At 45.1% G+C, this 19,709-nt stretch overlaps 2 protein-coding genes across 3 annotated transcripts in view; both read left to right on the top strand.

Moving 5' to 3' along the window:
• The window catches only part of ENTPD2 (ectonucleoside triphosphate diphosphohydrolase 2), a 32,860-nt gene extending 31,533 nt beyond the window's left edge, over nt 1-1,327 (top strand). For both annotated transcript variants that reach the window (XM_027849098.1, XM_027849088.1), the window contains exon 9: nt 34-1,327. In XM_027849098.1, the coding sequence (XP_027704899.1) occupies nt 34-237 (204 nt within the window). In that variant the 3' untranslated portion in view covers nt 238-1,327. The remainder of the gene's footprint in view (nt 1-33) is intronic.
• A 4,158-nt stretch (nt 1,328-5,485) lies between these two features.
• Nucleotides 5,486-19,709, top strand: part of NPDC1 (neural proliferation, differentiation and control 1) — a 17,612-nt gene continuing 3,388 nt past the window's right edge. Inside the window, exons 1-2 of the mRNA XM_027849689.1 lie at nt 5,486-5,721; nt 19,173-19,341. Of these exons, the coding sequence (XP_027705490.1) occupies nt 5,640-5,721; nt 19,173-19,341 (251 nt within the window). The 5' untranslated portion in view covers nt 5,486-5,639. The remainder of the gene's footprint in view (nt 5,722-19,172; nt 19,342-19,709) is intronic.

Here is a 19,709-nt window from a genome sequence, read left to right as displayed (position 1 = left end):
TCTGATTGTGGCTTCTTCTCTCTTCCTCTCTAGGCTGGAGACACATCTATTGGCTGGGCTCTAGGTTACATGCTGAACCTGACCAACATGATTCCACCTGACCATCAGAATTTCCGCAAGGGCACAGACTATGGTTCTTGGGTAGTCTTAATTCTGCTTTTCATCATGGTCATCCTTGTTGCCTTGGCCATGCTTTTTTGCTTTGCTCGCTCTTCCAAGTCACAGAGTGCCATCTAAGTTAGGTGCCTGACTGGGATGGGTCAGGCCCTGTCCTCTCTATGGCTCCCAGCACTGCTGTCTCCTCCTAGTCTAGAAGCAGCAGGACTGTCTCCCCTCCTAGTGTAGGCCTTATCATATAGGACAATTCACTGCCTCTTCTGGAATTGGGGGGGGGCACGTGTTTTATGAATGGATTGTAAGGAAGGAAGAGACTAAAACAGAGGAAAAACAGGTAATGGGATTTCCCTTCCTCAGCTTGGGGAAGTCTGTTCTCATTGATTACTTCATTGAGCAGGTTGTACTGCATGAAAAGTAGAGCCTGGCGAGGTGATGACAATGATTCTCACCAAATCTAGGCTAAGGCCTGTAGAGATGGAGATCCCAGCAACAGAGATGTCCCCCAAACTTTAGTCCACACATCTATCTGTGAGCCGATATTAGTACGGCCTGCCAATGTTATGGCCCAGGGGGCAACTTGACTTCCAATAAGGCTTTGGGGAGGACACAACTAGAACCCAGATTTGGTCATTAGAAGCCCCACATCTGATATATGTGTCATAGAGTGGCAGGGTCCTAGGCTTTAGCCCCAGTTCTCCAACTGATACTCTGGCTTGGACTGGAGGCTCCTTCTGTCTCCCTCCTCCATCTTTGTCTTATTTGAGTCGGACCTTTTCCTTACTGTGGCTCCTGGCATTTAGGGGTGAGGATATTGACTGAGCTACTCAGGTAACCCTACCCTATGGGGTGAGGATGGAGTCTGATCTCTCCATGGAGGGCAGCAGTCCTGTATCATGGAGAGGCAGATAAGGCTTAACTAATGGAGAGCCTTGGGGATGGGAAGTAGAGATTAGACTCAAGGGAAGGGAAAAAAAATCCTGAAGAACACTGTCCTAATTTCAAACTTCAGAAATGTCCAGTATGCATATGATTCTCACTGTGGTGCTTGTGTAACTTGGTAGGGGGAGGGTGGGTGGAGGAGAGAGATGGAGAAAGAGAGAGATATGCTGTCTGCATCTCTCCATGCCTGACCTGGGAGAGCCATTGGCATTCATCACTTGTATTAAAAAAGAAAAAAAAAGTTTGTAATAAAATGTATCCTGGATAAATAGCCAGTGCTGAAGCTCATTTCTCCCTGGGGTAAGTCCCTGGCTGATCCCTGACCCACATGCACATTGCAGAGCTATAGCCTACAGTCTTAAGGAGAATGTCAAATAGAAGAAAGAACAGTCACCTTGAGAGAGGGGTGGGGGCATATTCAAAGAGTGTCCCTTATTTATGGAAGCGTCCTTGGAGAAATCTGCCTCAAGAAAGTGGATTATTTTGAGCTACATTTTGAAGGAGTAGAGGTTCTATAAAAGTAGAAAGGCACAGGGGTTCAAATCCATCATTCCTCTGCCATAATTAAGAGTCAATATCACCTTTCCCAGACAGAAGAAATGCATTAAAACCTTAGAGAAGGGATGGGTATTTGTGGAAGTGGGTTGTGTGTGTGTATGTGTGTATATGCATGCTTGAGTGTGTCTGTGCATGTGTGTGTATGTGTGTGTGTGTGTGTGTGTGTGTGTGTGTGTGTGTGTGTGTGTAGTCTTCCCTGGTCACCTGTACCAGTATTTTATTACCTCCATTAGAAACTTTCCCTCCATCTATGCTTTTTCTCTCACTCTGCACACGCTGCTGCTCCAGACCTCCTCTGGTGTTCCCTGGATAGAGAGGGAGTGCCATGGAGTCCCAGTCTGGTCTCTAGTTAGTCCTCAGGAAGCCGAGATGCACATTGGCCTGAGTCTCTGTACTCTAATCTCCACCCAGGCAGATGTTTGGCTGGTTCTTGGAGGTGGAGGGAGAGGGGGGAGGCAGGAGAAGCTGTTGTCACTGGTGACTCAGGGTTGATATGCAGAAGGGAGAGGAGAGAGGAGCCAGCACACCCATAGAGATTGGATCTGATGTATATAGGATGCTCAGCTTCAGACCAGCTCCTGGGGGAGGCCAACTTTATCTTTGAATAGGGACATTCTTTGACAGGATTACCTTCAGGAAGATACTTCCAACTATTAATGTTTAGGAAGGGTTGAATTTAAAAGAAAAATATGGATTTATGCCAGTCTTCAGTGGTTCTACATGAATAATCTATCCCCTGTCTTCTCCCCCTTTGAGTCCATGAGGAGATGGACACACCCAAATCTCTGCAGCACAGTGGGCAGACAGCCCTGTGTCCACCTCCTCCAGCCAGAATTACACCCAGCCAAAAACCTCTCTCTGTGTTCCCTGCAATGCAGTTTAGGCCATGTTCAAGATCCAGAGCACCTTCGGCCTGGCCTGCCCTTGGGGGTGGTTTCTGTGCTTCTGGCAAAGGCTGTGGGACTGAGCCCCCAGCTTCCTAGGCCATGAAACAGGTATTGTAAATCCTGTCTAGACTACTGCCCTGGGGGTTGGGTGATGGGGAAAGCTTTAAGAAGGTGGAAGCTTGGGATAAGAGTAAGAGACTATGAATAACATTAAAAGAAATGGCATCTGCTCCAAACCCTACCTAGTTTCCCCAATTTTAGAAAATAGAAATGACCTTTGCTACTCCTGGGCATGGATGAACTGGGTGTTGTTTGCAGTTAAAGTATTTGCAAGGCTCGGGGTAAATGCACCTGGACCAAGAGAAAAGAGCTAAGGATGACTCCCCACCCCACCCCAGGGCTTCTTTAACTAGAATAGATTTACTGAGAGTCCACAGCCGTACTGGTTCCTTGTAGTGAGCTCTAGCTAATTGAGCAGACAAGGTCCTAGGCCCTGCTGCCCCTTCACTCAATTGGAATGATTCATCTTAGACACTCCTGTGCTGTCCCTCTCCCCTCCCCCCAATTTCTGGGAAATGATCTCAGATGCTATTTCTGTCTGGTCAGGTTGACCTTCAGAGATGGGAGGGGGTAGGTGCAGTGAGGAGGGGGCCCCCACCAATATCCTTGATTCTCAAATCAGGAAAACTGGCCAAGACCAGCCCCGCAGTGTGTTTCTGGGCCAAGGAGACCTGCAGTGTGAAGGACTGGGGCTACACCCTTCTCATAGTTGAAGGGATAAGGGTAGACCCCTCCCCAGAAACACCTCTTGTTTAGCCATACCAGCATCTCTTACTGGGAGAGTTATAACAGGGTGGTTCTAGGGTGTAATGATGGGAAAACTATACTATAAGAAGGGGACACAGCATGTTGTATTAAAGACACTGAGAGCATAAAAGGAGACCCTTGAGGCTTTTTGGAGGTGTTATAGCAAGGGCACTGGGAATATTACTAGAAGGGGATTTGAGTGTGTGGTAACAAGGACATCAGGAATTGTAATAGGGAGTGCCTTGTGAGGGGGGCCTCAGGGCTTTGTAGCAAGGTTAGTTGTGTTCTAAAATAGGAAGCTTGAGGGCATTGTAACTGGGACCTTGAGCTTATTGTAAGGGTAATACCAAATGTATCTTACATATTGGTCTTTTTATCTTAGAGGCTGCCTGTTATGGGGAACACTTCTGACTGTGGCTGTGTAACACTGTGTGACACTGTGTGGCTGGGCACGACCTCTCAGTGTAGCAGGCAACTTTCTAATTGTGGAGGTGCAGATCTGCTTGGGTAAAGGGAATGGCCTCTTTAGGAGGTCATTCATATACCAATAAAATTATTGGTCCAAACCCAGTCCCATTTATCCCTCATAAATGTACTGTGTTCAGGTCAGGGGAACACGTGATTTTGCAGTAGCAGAGTGGAATGATAGATTTAAAATAAGAAGACCTGTGTTCAAATCCTCTCTCTGCCACTTACCATGGGTGTAGTTTTAGGCAAATCACTTAACTCTCTCTGGGCCTTAGTTTCTCCATTTGTAAAACAGGTGGGGGGGGAAGAAAGTTAGACTTGAGGACTTCTAAGGTCCTTTTTTTAAAAAAAAATTTAATTTATGGAATAAAACAAGCATTTCCATAATACAGTACAATAAAAAACATGATTGCACATGAAACTGTAAATCTATTACGCACAATTTGTTATTCCTTTCAAATATACAATAAAATTATCATGTAAATTTATTTTTTCCTTTTTTTCTTCCCTATCCCCTCCCTAGAGATGGCTATCAGACAAAAATAGGTGTGTGTATATATATATATGTATATATCTGTGTATACATATACACACATATATGTATATAATTATTCAATATGTACTTCATTTATTCTGTCTCTGGAAGCAGATAGCATCTTTCTTCAAATGTCCTTTATAATTAATTTGGGACCTTCTCAATTCTGTCATCAAGGCTTAACTCATTCATCACCTTTTTTTGGAAGCCTTTCCTGATCACCTAATTGTTAATCCTCTTTCTCTTCTAATAATGATAACAATAATAGCTAACATTTATATGGCTCTTTAAGGTTCAAAAAGCACTTTACACATATTGATCCTCACAACAACCTGGTGAGGTAGGTGCTATGATTTCCATTTTATAGATTAGGGAACTGATTTGTTAAGTGATTTGTCCATGGTCACACAGCTACAGTGTCTAAGGTTGATAGAAAGTATCCCTAAAGTCTTGCCCTAAGACTTGTGTATGTCTCAGTGCAAGACTTCTGGGACACCCTGTAAATGTACTTTTTACACATTGTATTCCCCCTCCCCCTCGACCAGTAAAATGTAAGCTTCTTGGTTGTCTTTGAAACCCCCTACCCTCTAGCACACACTGCCTTCCTTGTACATAATAGTCACTAGCCATTTAATAAATGTTGGATAGAATTGGGTTGGATGATAGACCCAATGGGACATCCTCGCCCCCTAGTGGCTGCAAAAATAGCCCGCTCCTTTGGCTGCCTCTGATAGCCTATCTATGGGGTGTCTTTGTGCAAGGTTACATATATGTGTATGTGTGCAACGGGGTTGGGGTGCCCCCCACTTAGGGGATTCAGTGAGGAGTTATGGTTAAGGGCAAATACTGAGCAGAAACCACCTCTCCAGGGCTCTGACTCAGCTCTCATGATCATGTCTTGTCTAAGACCCAGGATTTGGCGAAGAATGGAGACGCCAGGACTAGGGCAGCTGGTCTAGGGGCAGCATGGGATATAGGGGGCAGTCTTCCCTTTTCACTGAGGGGCCCTAGCCTCGATTCCCCCCCAAGTGACTACTCCACTGGAAGTAGAGGTGGGAAGTAGGAGGAGGGAGGAGAGGCGTGGGCGGAGCTGCCAACACGGAGGGGGGCGGGTCCAGGGGCGGACCCTAGACCAAGGGCACCGCCCCCTCCAGCTGCTCCTGCGGTCACTAGCCCAGCTCACGCAGTTCGGGGCCCAGTACCCGCGGACTCCAGTAGCTGTTCTGTCTGCTGCGTTTTTGTGCCTCCATTTCCGTCCCCACGCGGTGCGGATGGTCGCAGCACTCCTCAGCCAGCCTGGTGCGATGCTGCCCCGCAGGTGGTGAAGAATGGCGTACCCGACCCTTTGGTTTCTGCTCTTCGGAATTATCCTCAATGGGGCCCTACGCAGTGCTACTGCCATCCAGCCAGGTGAGAAGCCCTGCTCCTCAGTCTCCCTAACTCCCGTACTTTGTCCCCCCCAACTTTGGGCTCCGTTGTCTTTTATAATATGTTCCCCTCCCCCGCCCTGAGTCCCCACAATTGGGTAGTACCAGCCCCACGGTGGTAATACAGCATAAGACCCCTGGTAATGCACAAGATTTTACTAGCCTTGCCTCTTGCCGCCAAATCCCCTATCCCACTAACACCAATAGCCCCCCTCTGTTTTGTAGTACTACCAAACTCTCCGGACCACGCCGTCCCTTTCTACTCCTTGATAATATCAAGGTCTTTCTGTTGCCTAATACCGCGAGACCCTCCCTCACGCTACTACTACTTGCCCGCCATCTGGTCTGGGGGTGGAGGGGAGAGACCCTGAGTATCTCCTCGCTAATACCCCTCCCCCAGCTATCTGGTAACAGCATGAGACCCTCCTTCCCGCTAAAACAGTTCCTTCCATATGCTAAAGCCTTGAGACCCTCCTTGCAACTAAAAAACGCCATAACTACCCCCCCCACACATAAACACACTTCCATCTCCTAAAACTATGAGATTCTTATTCCCTAATTATACCGCTTCCCTCCGTCTGCTAACCCTTCTTCCTGCTAATAACACAGTAAGAGCCCCTTCCCACTAAAATGGGTCTTTCCATCTGCTAATGCCATGAGGCCGCATCTCCTTCGGCGTTAAAATGAGTCTTTCCCACCTTCTAACGTCAAAAGACCCCCCCATCCCTTTTTTTCTCTCTAACAGAGAGACCCTCTTCCACTAACCTACGCCATGAGATTTACCACTTTTGCCGAATAACTCGGTGGTACCCTCCCAGCTAAAACTAGTCCTTGCCGCTAATACCGAGGGTTCTTCCATCATGAGACCCCTCCCCCACTTTTCCTGGAGACCTTTAAGTCCGCCAATATCTAGGATCCTTCTATACTTTCGCCTTGAGACACCTCCCCCCCTTTCCTGGTAACAGCTTGAGAACCTGCCAGTTCCAGGAATCCCTGTATCTACTAACATCTTTTGAGACCCCCTTTCTTAGACTACAGGAACCCTGTTTCTCTAACGCCATGCGCCAATAAAGTGTCCCTCCTCCTTCTAAGGCAGCTAACGCCATGAGACCCTCCTTCCCACGCCATTAGACCCCTCCCCTTCCCTGTAACGCCATGAGACCCCACATGTCCTTCTGTTAAAGCCATAAAGACCCCCCCCATTTAATCCCTCCTTCCCGCTAAAATGGGTCCTTCCATTTGGTAACACCATGAGATGTTTTTTCCTGTTAAATATCTGTCGTTCCTCTGTCTGCTAACCCCATGAGATCCTTTTTCCTCGCTAATACGGAGGTAGCACGTAGTCGTAGTCGTCGCCGCCACCGCTGTCTCCGCCGCCGTCGTTGTCGTGAGACTTTCCAAACCATTAATACCACTAGTCCCTCCATCTGCTACCCCTTCTACCCGCTAATGCGGGCACTTCTCCATCTTATCACCATGAGACTGCCCTTCCCACGAATATTGATCCCTCTATCAGCGCCATGAGAACCCTTTTTGTTAATCCCACATCCCTTGTTCGTGTTACGCTATAAGACCTGTCTCCCCACTTAATACTGTTTGTCTTTCCATCTGCTAAGGTGATGGGACTCTCCAACTTTCTACTGTAGCCATTCATTCTGGCCTAAAATTATAATTTCTTCATTTAGTAATGCCAGGATACTCTCTGCCCCTAATTTCAGGCACTCTCCTATCTTGTGATGGAGTTGAGACCCATCTCAGTAAAATCATTGAAGGGAGTATGTCCCTCCTTAATACGGGGAAATCTTCCTACTAATGTGGATGCCCTTTTATCTGGTAATAAGAGTTGAGACCCTCCATCCAGTAAAAGGAGAGGGGAGGTGGAGTATGGGGTATGGGGTAGGAGGGGACAACGGGAAGATTCCTCCACCTTTTAATACTGTGAGACCCTCCCAGACCCTCCATCCGCCCTGCAGTACCGCGCCCCTCAGTCCCTGCAATACCACACCCCACAGTCCTGTAATACCTCTATCTTCCATCCCTCTATCCTGCAGTACTCCACCCCCTCCTTGTAATACCGCCCCCTACATCCCTGCAGTACCCCGCCCCTTATAATACTGCACCCCACAGTCTGCAATACCCCGCCTCTTAGTCCCCGCAGTACCACGCCCCTCCATCCCTGCAGTACTGACCTCCTCCCCTTTTGAACATTCCCCGCCTTCATGATTCTTTATAGGTTCTTTCTTTACCCACCTCCTATTTTCCACCAATACCCTCTCCCTCCATAGCCTACTACCTACCCTGTAATCTACCTCCTCCACAAAGATAATTCTCCCAACACAAACCACCTATATCAATATTGACATGTCAACATCCTATGTTCTCTGGATAACTTTTTCCAGAACCCTGCTCCCCAAATCTTATATTTGCTCAGCTTTCATTTTCTGAAAATACTTACTCTTCTAATTCCCTTCTCTGGATACATTCTATGAATATCAACCATCACCTATGCCAACTTCCTCCATTCTCCAGATACGTTCTCTAACTCCACTCTTCTACTAATGCTTAGCCTTTCGTTTTCCCTGTACTGATGTAAAACGAATTCTTCCAGATTCCAAGTAAGTTTCACCACACCATGATCGTTGCCTCAACCTCAGAGGCAGTATTCCTATGGAGGGGAGACTCAGGGCAGTGGACTATAAAAGTAACTCACTTCAGAAGAAGCAAAAGAATCAACAAAATTCTAGGTTAAGGGAAAATTATGTGTGAGGGGTCACCTTCTAAACTCTATTGCAAGTTACTACTCATGACAGGAAGCTATCTTCAAAAACTCTACCTCTAGTTACATGATTCTTGTAACTACCCTGAGGAGGTGGTCTCATCTGGAGGAGGGGGAGCCTAGGGTATAGTTGTTTCACAACTGTATCTCAAGTGTAACTCACCTATACTGTGGTACATGATACATGTAGTAAATAACACATGAAACATGTATCATAGTTACTTGTGTACAAATCTTACCTTCATCAGATAATATTAGACATTTACAAAATACCTATTATTTACCTAACATTGTGCTAGTTAACTGAGATACAAAGACAAGGAGCTGGGGGTGGGGGTGGGCAGAAGACATGTGCAAATATTTTGTTGTTCAGTCCTGTCAGTCTTGTCCTACCCTTCATGACCCCATTTGGGATTTTCTTGCCAAAGATACTGGATTGGTTTGCCATTTCCTTCTCCAGCTCATTTTATAGATGAGGAAACCAAGGCAAACGTGGTTAAGTGACTTACCTAGGGTCACATAGTTTACTTAGTAAGTGTCTGAAGTCACATTCAAATTCAGCTCTTACTGACTCCAAATATAAGTATATATATATCTCCCCTCACCCCCCCCAAAAAAATCAAGGTAATTTTGATGGGTGAGAGCAGCCAAGGGAAGAAGGAGAGATGAGGAAGGGCATTCCAAGAATGGGGGACAATCTATACAAAGGCACAGAGATGTAAATGGAGTGCTATGTCTTAGAGCCAGCAAGAAATCAAGTTTAGCAGGCCATAGCACATGTGAAAGGGACTAATATATAATAAAACTAGAAAGCTTTGAGGGGCATTTTGCACTTAATTTAAAAATCTCCTTTGCTACAACAGTCCTGAGAGATACTACATGTAATTTTAGCCCTATTTAACAAATGGGGAAATGTAGGCTCAAAAACGAGGTGCCTGTGTTCATACCAAGTTTGATATTCCTTCCATACCACCATATTGTCCCTCTGTACCTTGAAAATGGAGTATTCCCAGTGGAATCGCACAGACTAGGCACTCAATAAGTAAGTGAGTGAATGAATGAGTGAATGTATGTATGTATATAAAGACTGTGGGGCACAGAACACCTATCTGTATATCTTTTTTTTTTCCCTTTCTATCTATGTATCTTCATCATTGGGACTTCTTGGGAGCAAATTCAGCCACATATTTTGATATCTCTAGACCATCTCTAGCCACCTTTGCACAAATTGTTCCCCATTCTTGGACCCTCCTTCATCACCTCTGCCTAGACCTACTGAGTTTCACCAAGCCTAGAATGGTACTTGTTCACTAGCTGTGGGGACAAGAGACTTTGTTCCTATTAATCATAGGCTCATAGAATTTAGAATTGGAAAGGCCTTTAGAGATCATCTTCTTTTATGGATTGAGGAAAAAGGCCCAGGGAATAATTTGTCCAAGGTAATATATAGTGTCAGAGTCAGAATTCCAACCTAATATGTTTTACTCTAAATTTATTTATAATAATAATCCTATTATAATATAGACTACTTGAAGAACCTCAGCCCCAAAACACAAATAAGTGGTGGCATAGATAGAGCATTGGCTTGCATACTGGAAAATCCTAGTTTGAATTCTGCTTAAACACTGTGACCCTGGGCTCAGCCTATTTCTTCTTCAATATAAAGGGGATAATGATACCTATCTTCCAAGGATCAGATGAAATAATATATGTAATGGGCTTTATTAAACCTTAGAGTACTATATACATATTAGGTATTGTTTTTATGATGATGATGGGAAACTGTGGCCCTGGGCAGGGGAATAACTCTTTAGTTTCCTGGTGACTTTTCTTTCTTTTTTTTTAGTTTACTATTTATTTAATAGCAGTTGTTCTGGCCAAAAGGAGGGGATGGGGTGGGGGAAGAACACATTAGAAAATTCTGCTGCCTTGGTGCCTTTTCAAGAAGAACCTACGACTTTTAGCTTACATTTCTTCCCCAAAGACAGCTTAATTGGAGCGGGTTTGTCACCATTGACCTAGCTCAGAGAACTAGTAGGCAAAAGATTCTTCTGGTTTAAACCAGAAGGTGGGGAAAGGAAGAAACACTTGTGGAAGCCAGATTCTGTTGACATAATAGTCTTAGGAACAGAGAGCTTAGAGGGGAAGGGACTGTGAAGTCCAATTCTCTGACTTGAGAGATGACATGATAGACCCAGAGAAGTGATTTGCCCAAGGTCATATGGGTAATATAGTATTTTAATGTGGATTAAAAACCAAATCTTCCAAATCCAATGTCCTTTTTAATTACTACAGGTTGCTTCTTGTGAGAAAATTGGTCCTATCTAGTTGATACCAAATTTGGGGTTGATACCAGAGATTTGGGATGGATGTGAGTGACTATGAAATTATGGTACCTGGCTGCCAAGAGGAAGTAAGATGTACCATGGAAGAGCCTTCCCCTATTGGAGCGAAAGGGAAAGAGTATTGGGATCTCAAAAAGGAACTTAGGGGGCATCTAGGTGGTGCAGTGGGTAGAGCACCGGCCCTGGATTCAGGAGGACCTGAGTTCAAATTCCACCTCAGACTAAACACTTGACACTTACTAGCTGTGTGACCCTGGGCAAGTCACTTAACCCCAATTGCCTAGCCAAAAAAAAAAAAAAAGAAGAAGAAGAAGAAAAGGAACTGAACACCTCAGAGGAAAAGGGATGTAGGGTCTAGAAAGGGATGTAGGTTTCTTGTATGGTTTCTGTGGCAGTACCAGCTAATTGTTAGCATTTGCATTTTTTCTGAATACTTTGGGGAGCTGGGCTAAGGGTGATGAATAGCCACTTGGTCCCATTTTGGCCAAATCCTGGGGAATTGGGTAGGTTACCTGTCATTCTTGCTAGGGAAATGAGACTATGTTCCATCAGGGCCTGGGATAATTACACCCATTAAGACCCAACCTCTATTCCTCCCCAGGTTATAGAAGGATGAGGACAGTGACCAGATCCAGGTTTTGGGAGGCTTCCACCACTTCTATTTCCTTGTCTCTAGGACTATGCTGACCCTAGAATATTTAGATGGAGAATTCCCTGTGCCTTGTTGATGTTACCTCTTTGCAATATGAGATTTTTCAGTGTAGCCTGATATTTCCTCTTGGGAGGGGGAAGTGTTAGAGAGGGAAGAGGCATAGGACTCAGGAAATGAAGGTGTGTTCCTTCTGTCACTCGGATTGCTTTTCCCGCAGAGCTCTCCAATTCCACCATTGCCACTCTGTGACTCTATGAGATATTCCCAGCACCCCAAACTCTAGAGCAGCATAGAGTGACCATGTAGCTCTACCTTCCTTACCGTCATCCGGCTTGCCCCATGCCTACTCTGGGTTCCTCTCGTTCTGTCAACAATGCTTGGCACTCAGTAGCTACTCCCAGAGTCTCAGCAGGAGAGATCTCCTGAGGGCCTCCTGAATTTGCAGTTGGTGCCAAGTTGTAGCTCTTGTAATAGTAGTAACAACAACAAATAGCTGTTATTTCAAAACACCCTTCAGGAGCTTGCCTTAGAACAATGCTTCAGGGTAGAACTATCTTCCTCTCACATAAGTGATACTGTCCCCATGTTGCAGATGAGGAAACTGAAGTTGCAGGTCAGAAAACTTGTCCATAATGTAAGAGTTAGAGATGAGACTTGAGTCTATTTCTTCTGATTCCAAATATACTGTTGTTCTTTTTGCTACCACAGAAAGATGAGGTGGGTTAGCTTTAAGAGTGGTGGGAGTTTTCTAAATCTCTGTCTTTCTGCATTACCATCAGAGTTAGGAAAGACTTTGAAGATCATCTAGTCCAATTTCTTCATTTTATGGATTAGGAAACCGTGGTCCAGATGAAGAAAATTATTTGAAGTCATGGGGAAATCTAGTGATGGACACTTAGTGGCTTGCCTGAATGTGAGGATTTTTTTTTTTTTAAGAAAGCTTTAAAAATAAGTTGTAAGTTAGCAAGTATCTACTCTCCCTTAGGTTCAGTGCTAAGTGCAGGAGATAAAGAAAGGCAAAGACCAGTACTTACCCTCAAGGAGCTTCCAATCTAATGGTGAGACAACCTGCAAAAAACTACACAAACAAGATGTATACAAACTAAATTGCAGATAATCTAAGAGAAAAGGCGTTAGCATCAACTGTGAAGGCTTCTTGTAGAAGGTGGGATTTTAGCTGGGACTTGAAGGAAACCAGGGGAACTAGAAGGTGTAGGTGAACCACAAGAGTTCATTCCAGGCATTAAATACTGTTTTATGATATTGCCGGTATGTGGCAATCCACTTCCTATCTTGGGCCTTTAAATTGGCTGTCCCTCAAGTCTAAAATGCACTTCCTCCTCACCTCTCAGATCTATTTGAATCCAGTTTCCATCAAGACTGATAAACCTCCACCTTCCACTGTTAAGCCTTTCCTAATCCCCTTCAACTCCCTTCTTCCCCAAACTATAACTACTTTGTTACACAGGTCCTCTTCTTGTCTTTTAAATGTAATGTAAGCTCCTAGAGGCTGGGAGTGGTTCACTCTTCTCTGTTTCTCTTAGGCTTTGCACAAAGTGGGGCTTAACAAACTTATTGATTGATTGGTAGTCAGTAAGTGCTTTTTGATGAATCAGTTCTTGCTCCCTGTCTCAAGGCTATTGAGCAGATTGATCAAGAGCTGGAAATTTACAAAAGACTTGGTGGGCTCTGTGGCCCTCGGGATGGATGGTAATTACTGTTTTTTGTAGGGCCAGATTCTTTGGCTAGGAAGGAACTAACAAATACCGTGGGTCTGAATAAGAGGGAGCAGAAATTGTGCCCATTGAGAGGTGTAGTAGAAGGTTATATGGAGGAGGTAGGTATTTTGAAAAAAAGCACCAGATTTATAGTCAGAATGGATTCAAGTTCTGGCTCTAACACGAGTTGTGGGACTACACAGGCCCATTACTGAACTTCCTTCAAACCTCAGTTTCCTCATTTGCCAAGTGAGGATAATAATCCTGAAACTACCTACTTTATAGGCTTATGAGGAAACTACCTTGTGAACCATACATGGATGTAAACATTAGCTGCTCTTAGTGCCTTGTTCTACCCTCCCTGGTCTTTAGGTAGGGAAGGCTGCTTTGAGCTCAGGTCTAGCTGTAGGGGGTCTTTGTAACAACATTCATCATACAATTTATGTTTAGAAAGGTCTGTAGATCATTTAATCCCATTTCTACATTGTGCCCAAGGTCATACACATAGCAGGTATTACAGTCAGAATTCAAGTCTTCTCAACCTGGGTCCAGTGTTTTTCCTACTAGATGCTGTCTAGTAACATGTCTTATGCCCATTGTCTTATGCAGGTTATCTTAGGGTTAAATGGTGTGTGTGTGTATGTGATGGTGATTCACATCTTAGATTTTGTACCTTCCATAAAGGCTGACACTGAGGTCTTACCCCTTAACCTCTCCATGACGGATGATGTGGGACACATTCATTTCCTATGTTTTTGTCCTTTTGTTACTAAAATTATCCAGAACATAGATTTTCTAGGTCCTCATTTTCCCTTCTCCTTCTGATCTTGTGGGTACAGTTAATTCTCCATTATCCCTGAGAATGGAAGGGGAGAATGGTATGAATAATACAGAGTAGCCGGTAATCCAGGGTTCTTCTATATATGGTGGCTTTCTGTCTTGTCTCCTTAACTCAGGGACAAACAACCCAGATATCAGGTGATCAGATGGTGGCTTGAACTGAAGCTACTGGTCTCTGGCTTAATTTTTAACCAGCATGAACTATGCTGGCCCTGGATGGGGAGAGGAAGGAAGAGGAGGGGAACTTATACCTGTGGAAAATAGCCACCTGGGGACACTGGAACTTGCTGACCCAGGAGTCAGCCCTAGGCAGTTTGCTGACTTGAGACAGTGTCAGTATTTTAGGGTAGAGGCTATTTCAGCCAGGATTAAAATCAAATGAGATAATATATGTAAAGTGCCATATTAATGAATCTTCTTTTCTCAGGCTCTCTTGTGGGTGTCTACCCTGGGTTGACTGATAGGAGTATAGGGGGTCAGCTCTCAGAAGGGAGGTACTGTAGGAGCTGCCCTCTGGAGTCAAATCAACAATATTTATTAAGTGCCTACTATGTGCCTGGTAATAAATAAAGGCAGAAAGACTTTGCCTTCAAGGAGCTCATATTCTAACAGGGAGACAATGTGCAAACAACTATGTACAAGTAAGCTATAAACAGGAACATTGCAGGTAAATTTGCAGAGAAGACACTAACATTAAGAGGGACTGGGAGAGGTTTCTTGCAGAAGTTGGGGTTTTAGTTAAAACTTGAAGAAAAGCAAGGAGACAGACATGAAAGAAGAGCATTCCAGGCATAGAGGAGAGGCAGTGAAAATGCATGGAGATGGGATGTCTTGTTTTTGGAACAGCAAGGAAGCTGGATCATAGAGTATATAGAGGAGTTGTTGTTGTTGCTGTTGTTTAGTTGTTTCATTTGTGTCTGGATCTTTATGATCCCTTTTTGGGTTTGAGTTTTTTTTGTTTTTTTGTTTGTTTTGTTTTTTGGCAAAGATACTAGTTTGTCATTTCCTTCTCCAGCTCATTTTACAGATGAGGAAACTGAGGCAAACAATGTTAAGTGACTTGCTCAGGGTCACACAGCTAGTAAGTGTCTAAGGCAAGATTTGAATTTAGGAAGATGAGTCTTCCTGACTGAAGGCCCAACACACTATCCAATGTGCCACCTACCTGCCCTCCATGGAAGAAAGTAAGGTATAAAAGCCAAACAAAAGATTTTACATTTGATTCTGGAGGTAATAGGGAGCCTTTGGAGTTTATTGAATTGGGGTGGGGGGGGTAAGGAAGTTGTGGTCAGATCTACACTTTATAGGAAGATCAGTATGATAGTTGACTGGAGGACTAGAATGGGGGGAAAGATTTGATATAAGGGAGACCAACCAGAGAGCAAGAGAGACACGTAATAGTAGATGACATGTAATTTCACTGAAGAAAAATAGTGACCCAGCTATAGGATCTACACTGGCCAGGTGCTAAGGAAGGATGGCAGTATGTGGGAACCTCTCTTTGCCATCAGCAAATTGGATATCTGGGTCTGAATATAGGAGTGAGGTTCTAGGAGGTTTACCGCCTTTGGGTTGCAGATTCTGTGTCATGTTTTGGGCCAGATGAGATTCAGGGAGATTCAAGGAATAGGAAGCATAGCAAAGTGCTAGATTATAGGAGGCCCCAGTACCTTCTGTCCCACCATAGCCCTGCTGAGTAGGATTATGGGAAGCAATATAAACAGCGGAGAACCTCAGTCAGAAAAACGAAAAATGAAGCTTTGGGTGGCCATTTTTATAAAGATGGCAGCTCTGGATGCTCTTCGTCAAATTCTATTTGATCTCTTTGCTTGGCTTTTACAAAGAAGGAAAATTAGGCTCAACAGATGAAAAAGTTTCTAAAATTTTACTAAAACTCCCTGCCCTGGAGGTCATGAGTAAGACCTATAGGTCTTGGTATTGAGGCAAAGGCCCATCACTTTCCCAGATATATCATAGGGAACATTCTTGTTCAGGTGTATATGGGTTGAACCAGGTGGACTTCTGAGGTCCCTTCCAATTCTGAGATTCTATAATTCTGCCTTTACCCTATTCCTACTTTGTGGTTGTGACGTGTATGGGTGCTCTTCTATGCCAGCCACCTTGGACCCTTCTGAGATGAGACTCAAGCAGCTTTCACTATCCCCAGTGACTGTGATTGGGAATAGAAATCTAGGATTCAGGCCATTTACCTCCTAGCAGCTGTTTGGGGGAGAGATGAAATTTTCTCTTGGCTTCCAGTTCCCTCTGGTGTACCTTATACACCTTCACACTCACCATCTTCCACACCTTTATTCTCTTCAGAGCTGGAATTGATCTGGGGTCATCTTTCACCTAGGCCATACCCGTCTTGTGTCTCTTTAATCCTGGTTGATAATCACTGTGGTTAATGCTTTTCTTTAGTGATTTGAATCTTCCCTTCTGACCTCAACAGCATCTGCTGGTCCAGGCTGGGCCTCTCTAAGGGGGAGGGCCTGTGCCTGGGGAAATTTGGGGGGCCTGCACTCCAGACTTCATTAGCACAGGAGCCAGGGATCATCGGCTATTTGTTTTGTGTTATTCCTGCGGATGTCTTCCCTGTTTGTGTATTGGCAGTGCCTGGGGGAAGAGGAGGAGCAGGAGCTGGTACTTGGTACAGTGAAAAGAGCCCTGGCTGGAATATTAGAAGTCCTGGCCTTAACCAGATGAATGACCTTGTTCTCTCAGCTTTATTCTGTAAAATTGCAGGGTTATTATAAGATCAGATATTTTCTCATATAATTTCTAGGCCTGATAATCTATTCTTTCTGCAAATTCCTGGCTTCTTCTCCTACCCCATTTCTGTAGAACACGAGCCAGATATGTTATGTTTTTAAACATGGTGGCAGGGTAGAGTCAGGTGAATAGGTTAAGGGAGGGAAGCTTTCTGCAAAGCCTCTGAGACATAGTCTGTGCCTTGGGGAAGACCTTGTTCAGAAAGATTTCTTCCTGCTCCCAGCTGTGTGCCACTTTTGAAACTAATGGAAACAGAGAGCAATATAGAACACCAAGTGCTCTTTAGACAATAGGAGACCAAAGGAAGAAGAGATAGCGTGTGGAGTACTGAGAGAAGCCTCTCGAAAGAGGTTAAGGTTAAGTTGAGCCTTGAAGTACTGGTAGTATTTGGATAGGTGTCAAAGAAGGGGGGACTGCGTGGGCATTCTAAGTTGGAGGAATATTTTCAATAAAGAGGAGAATGAGCATGGGGTGGGGAGAGACTAATCTGAAGACCCTTTTTGGGTAACAGTGGGCAATGGTTCTGAAGAGAGGAAGGACCAGATTTTGGAAGGACTTGAATATCAATCTGAGGAGTTTGGACTTTATTTCAGCAGATGGTGAGGAGTCATCAAAGGTGTTTGAGTAAGGAGGAGGTGGGAGGTGACTCATTTTCTTCCTTATGGGATTCTTCCCATTTGATAGATGAGGAAATTGAAACTTGAAGAGAAAAGTGAGTGGAAACTTTGGGCGAGTTAATACAGATCCAGGGTTAAAATCTAGGTCTCTTGATTCTCGGCCAGGACAGGCTAAGCTCTGGAAGGCAACTTTTGTATGAGTAGAGAAAAATTGCCCCCAAAGAGATGGGAGCTCTTCGTCTCCTGGGCCCTAGCTCTAGTTTCTTGGTAATGTCTGAATTACCTGAAACTTTGGTTCAGGGATACTTACCAGCCTAGGAGACACAAGGAACACGATGCCCTGCATTTTCCATCTGAGTAAAATTAAGACCAAGGGAGACAAGGGCCTCTTGGAGCCGGAGGTGGAGAATACTTGGGATGCTCCACCTCAAAGATTTTGGATGTCCAGAAGAGGAAGTATACACCCAAAACCGATGTCCATCTTTTCTGGCCAAGCCTCAGAGCCTCAATAGTCAGCCAGAACTCAGGCTGTACAGTATGTGAAAGGTGGGGAAGCCAGTTCTGGTAAATAAATGTGGGAGTACTGGCAGCAGGCTAGCCTTTGTTTGTCTTCCTCATTCTTCCTCTGTCTGTTTATTAATAACTCTGCTCTGGACAGGCTTTAGGAAGGAGAAGTTCCAGGGTCCTTGCCTCTAGTGGCTGATAGCTAGTCAAAATGGGCTCCACAAGTTCCTTATCCTTGCCTAGCAGTATGGCTAATTGCCCAGACTCCCTCACTCTTCCATAGGTCCATTCCCTGATTTGCTAAGGAGTAAATTTTGACCTGCCACCAGATGGCACTGCAGTATTTAATTTTGGGGTATCTACCCTAAGTGAACCCTTCGTTAAGAGGGACCTGGTTCTCCCACTTAGTCCCTCTGTGACTCTTTCCTCCCCACCCCCAGCCTCCGCTATGGTCATATAGTCAGCTCCACTGACTCCCTTTATGGGAAGGAAGGGCTGGGTCTTCTAAACAATGACCGGACATAATTTTGAGCCAACTTTTTGCTCCAGGAGAGGGGCCTAAATAGGAGGTAGATTTGAAAGTGGCTAGCTGGGCCCAGAGTGAGCGTCAGGCCTCCTGGGTTCCTACCTGATAGGCCAAAGATCTCTGGGTTCATAGTTTTTACTTCAAGACAGGCAGAACATCTGCTCTCTGTTTCCTCTGAGGGCCCCTCCTTTGCGTTAATTCCATACCATTGATCAGGTATCCAGGTGGCATTTTCCCCTGTCCCTTTTAGGAAGGAGGGCTGTGGCACAAATCCCCCAAGCCTACTTCTCACTGGTATTTTGGTCACCAAATAGCTAGTGTTTGATGGGGGGTGGGGATGGGGGTAGGGATGGGTGGCACTTTAGGAAAAGACTTCCCCTATCTCTCAGCTTCTTGTCACATTTCTTTTTTTTTCCTTGGAACTTATAGGGCTAAGTACTTTGTGCCTAGGAAGGCCCTCGATACTTATAGCAGAATCCATGGGTTGGAGCGAAGCAAGGGTATTGGTCCACAGAATGTCCCCGTTGTATTCTCTCTCCCCCTGAAAGGGTTCTTTGCCTCGTTTGGCCACTGGAACCTATTGGATATGGAACCTGGGCCCCACAGCTTATGTTTTTGGCAGACGTGGCTGTGGGAGATGTCCCAGTTATCTCACCAATTCTGACTTCTTTGTTTCCTCCCCAGATGCTGCCTGCCCCCGAAGCTTGGACTGTACCCTGAGAAGGAGGGCCTTGTGCCCACCAGGTTCTGGTGCCTGTGGGCCCTGCCTTCGGCCCTTTGTGGAGGATGACCTTGGCCGCTGTATTCCCAAAAAACAGTTACCAAGAGGTACGTGGGATCTGGGGCGGCGGGTGTGGGAATGTGTGTGACTGGATTCAGGGTTATAAACCCAGCTTGGTGTGGCCTAGATGGCAGGAATGGATGAGGGGTTGAGATGAGGTGAATTGTCCACCTTTCCTCACTATGAGCCCCAGGACTACTCTCAGCTACGTATGAACATGCACGGATAAATACACAGAGACAACTCACACATGCACAGACAGACCTGTTTGGGGAACATGTTGTTCTGGGTTGATTCTCCCCTTGACAGCTTACACATCCCTGGAGCTAGCACTGAGGATGCTGGGTGAGGACCATGTGGCTGCTCTGGGTGCCAGGAGAATGGGCTGTGCTGCTTATATCTGCTTTCCCGTCTTGTTCCTTTGTTGTGTTACTGGCCCC

The sequence above is a fragment of the Vombatus ursinus genome, unplaced genomic scaffold (assembly GCF_900497805.2).
Source record: "Vombatus ursinus unplaced genomic scaffold, bare-nosed wombat genome assembly UNPS02000580.1, whole genome shotgun sequence".
Taxonomy (NCBI): domain Eukaryota; kingdom Metazoa; phylum Chordata; class Mammalia; order Diprotodontia; family Vombatidae; genus Vombatus; species Vombatus ursinus.
The sequence above is the reverse complement of the archived record's forward strand: the minus strand, read 5'-3'. Positions and strand labels throughout refer to the sequence as shown.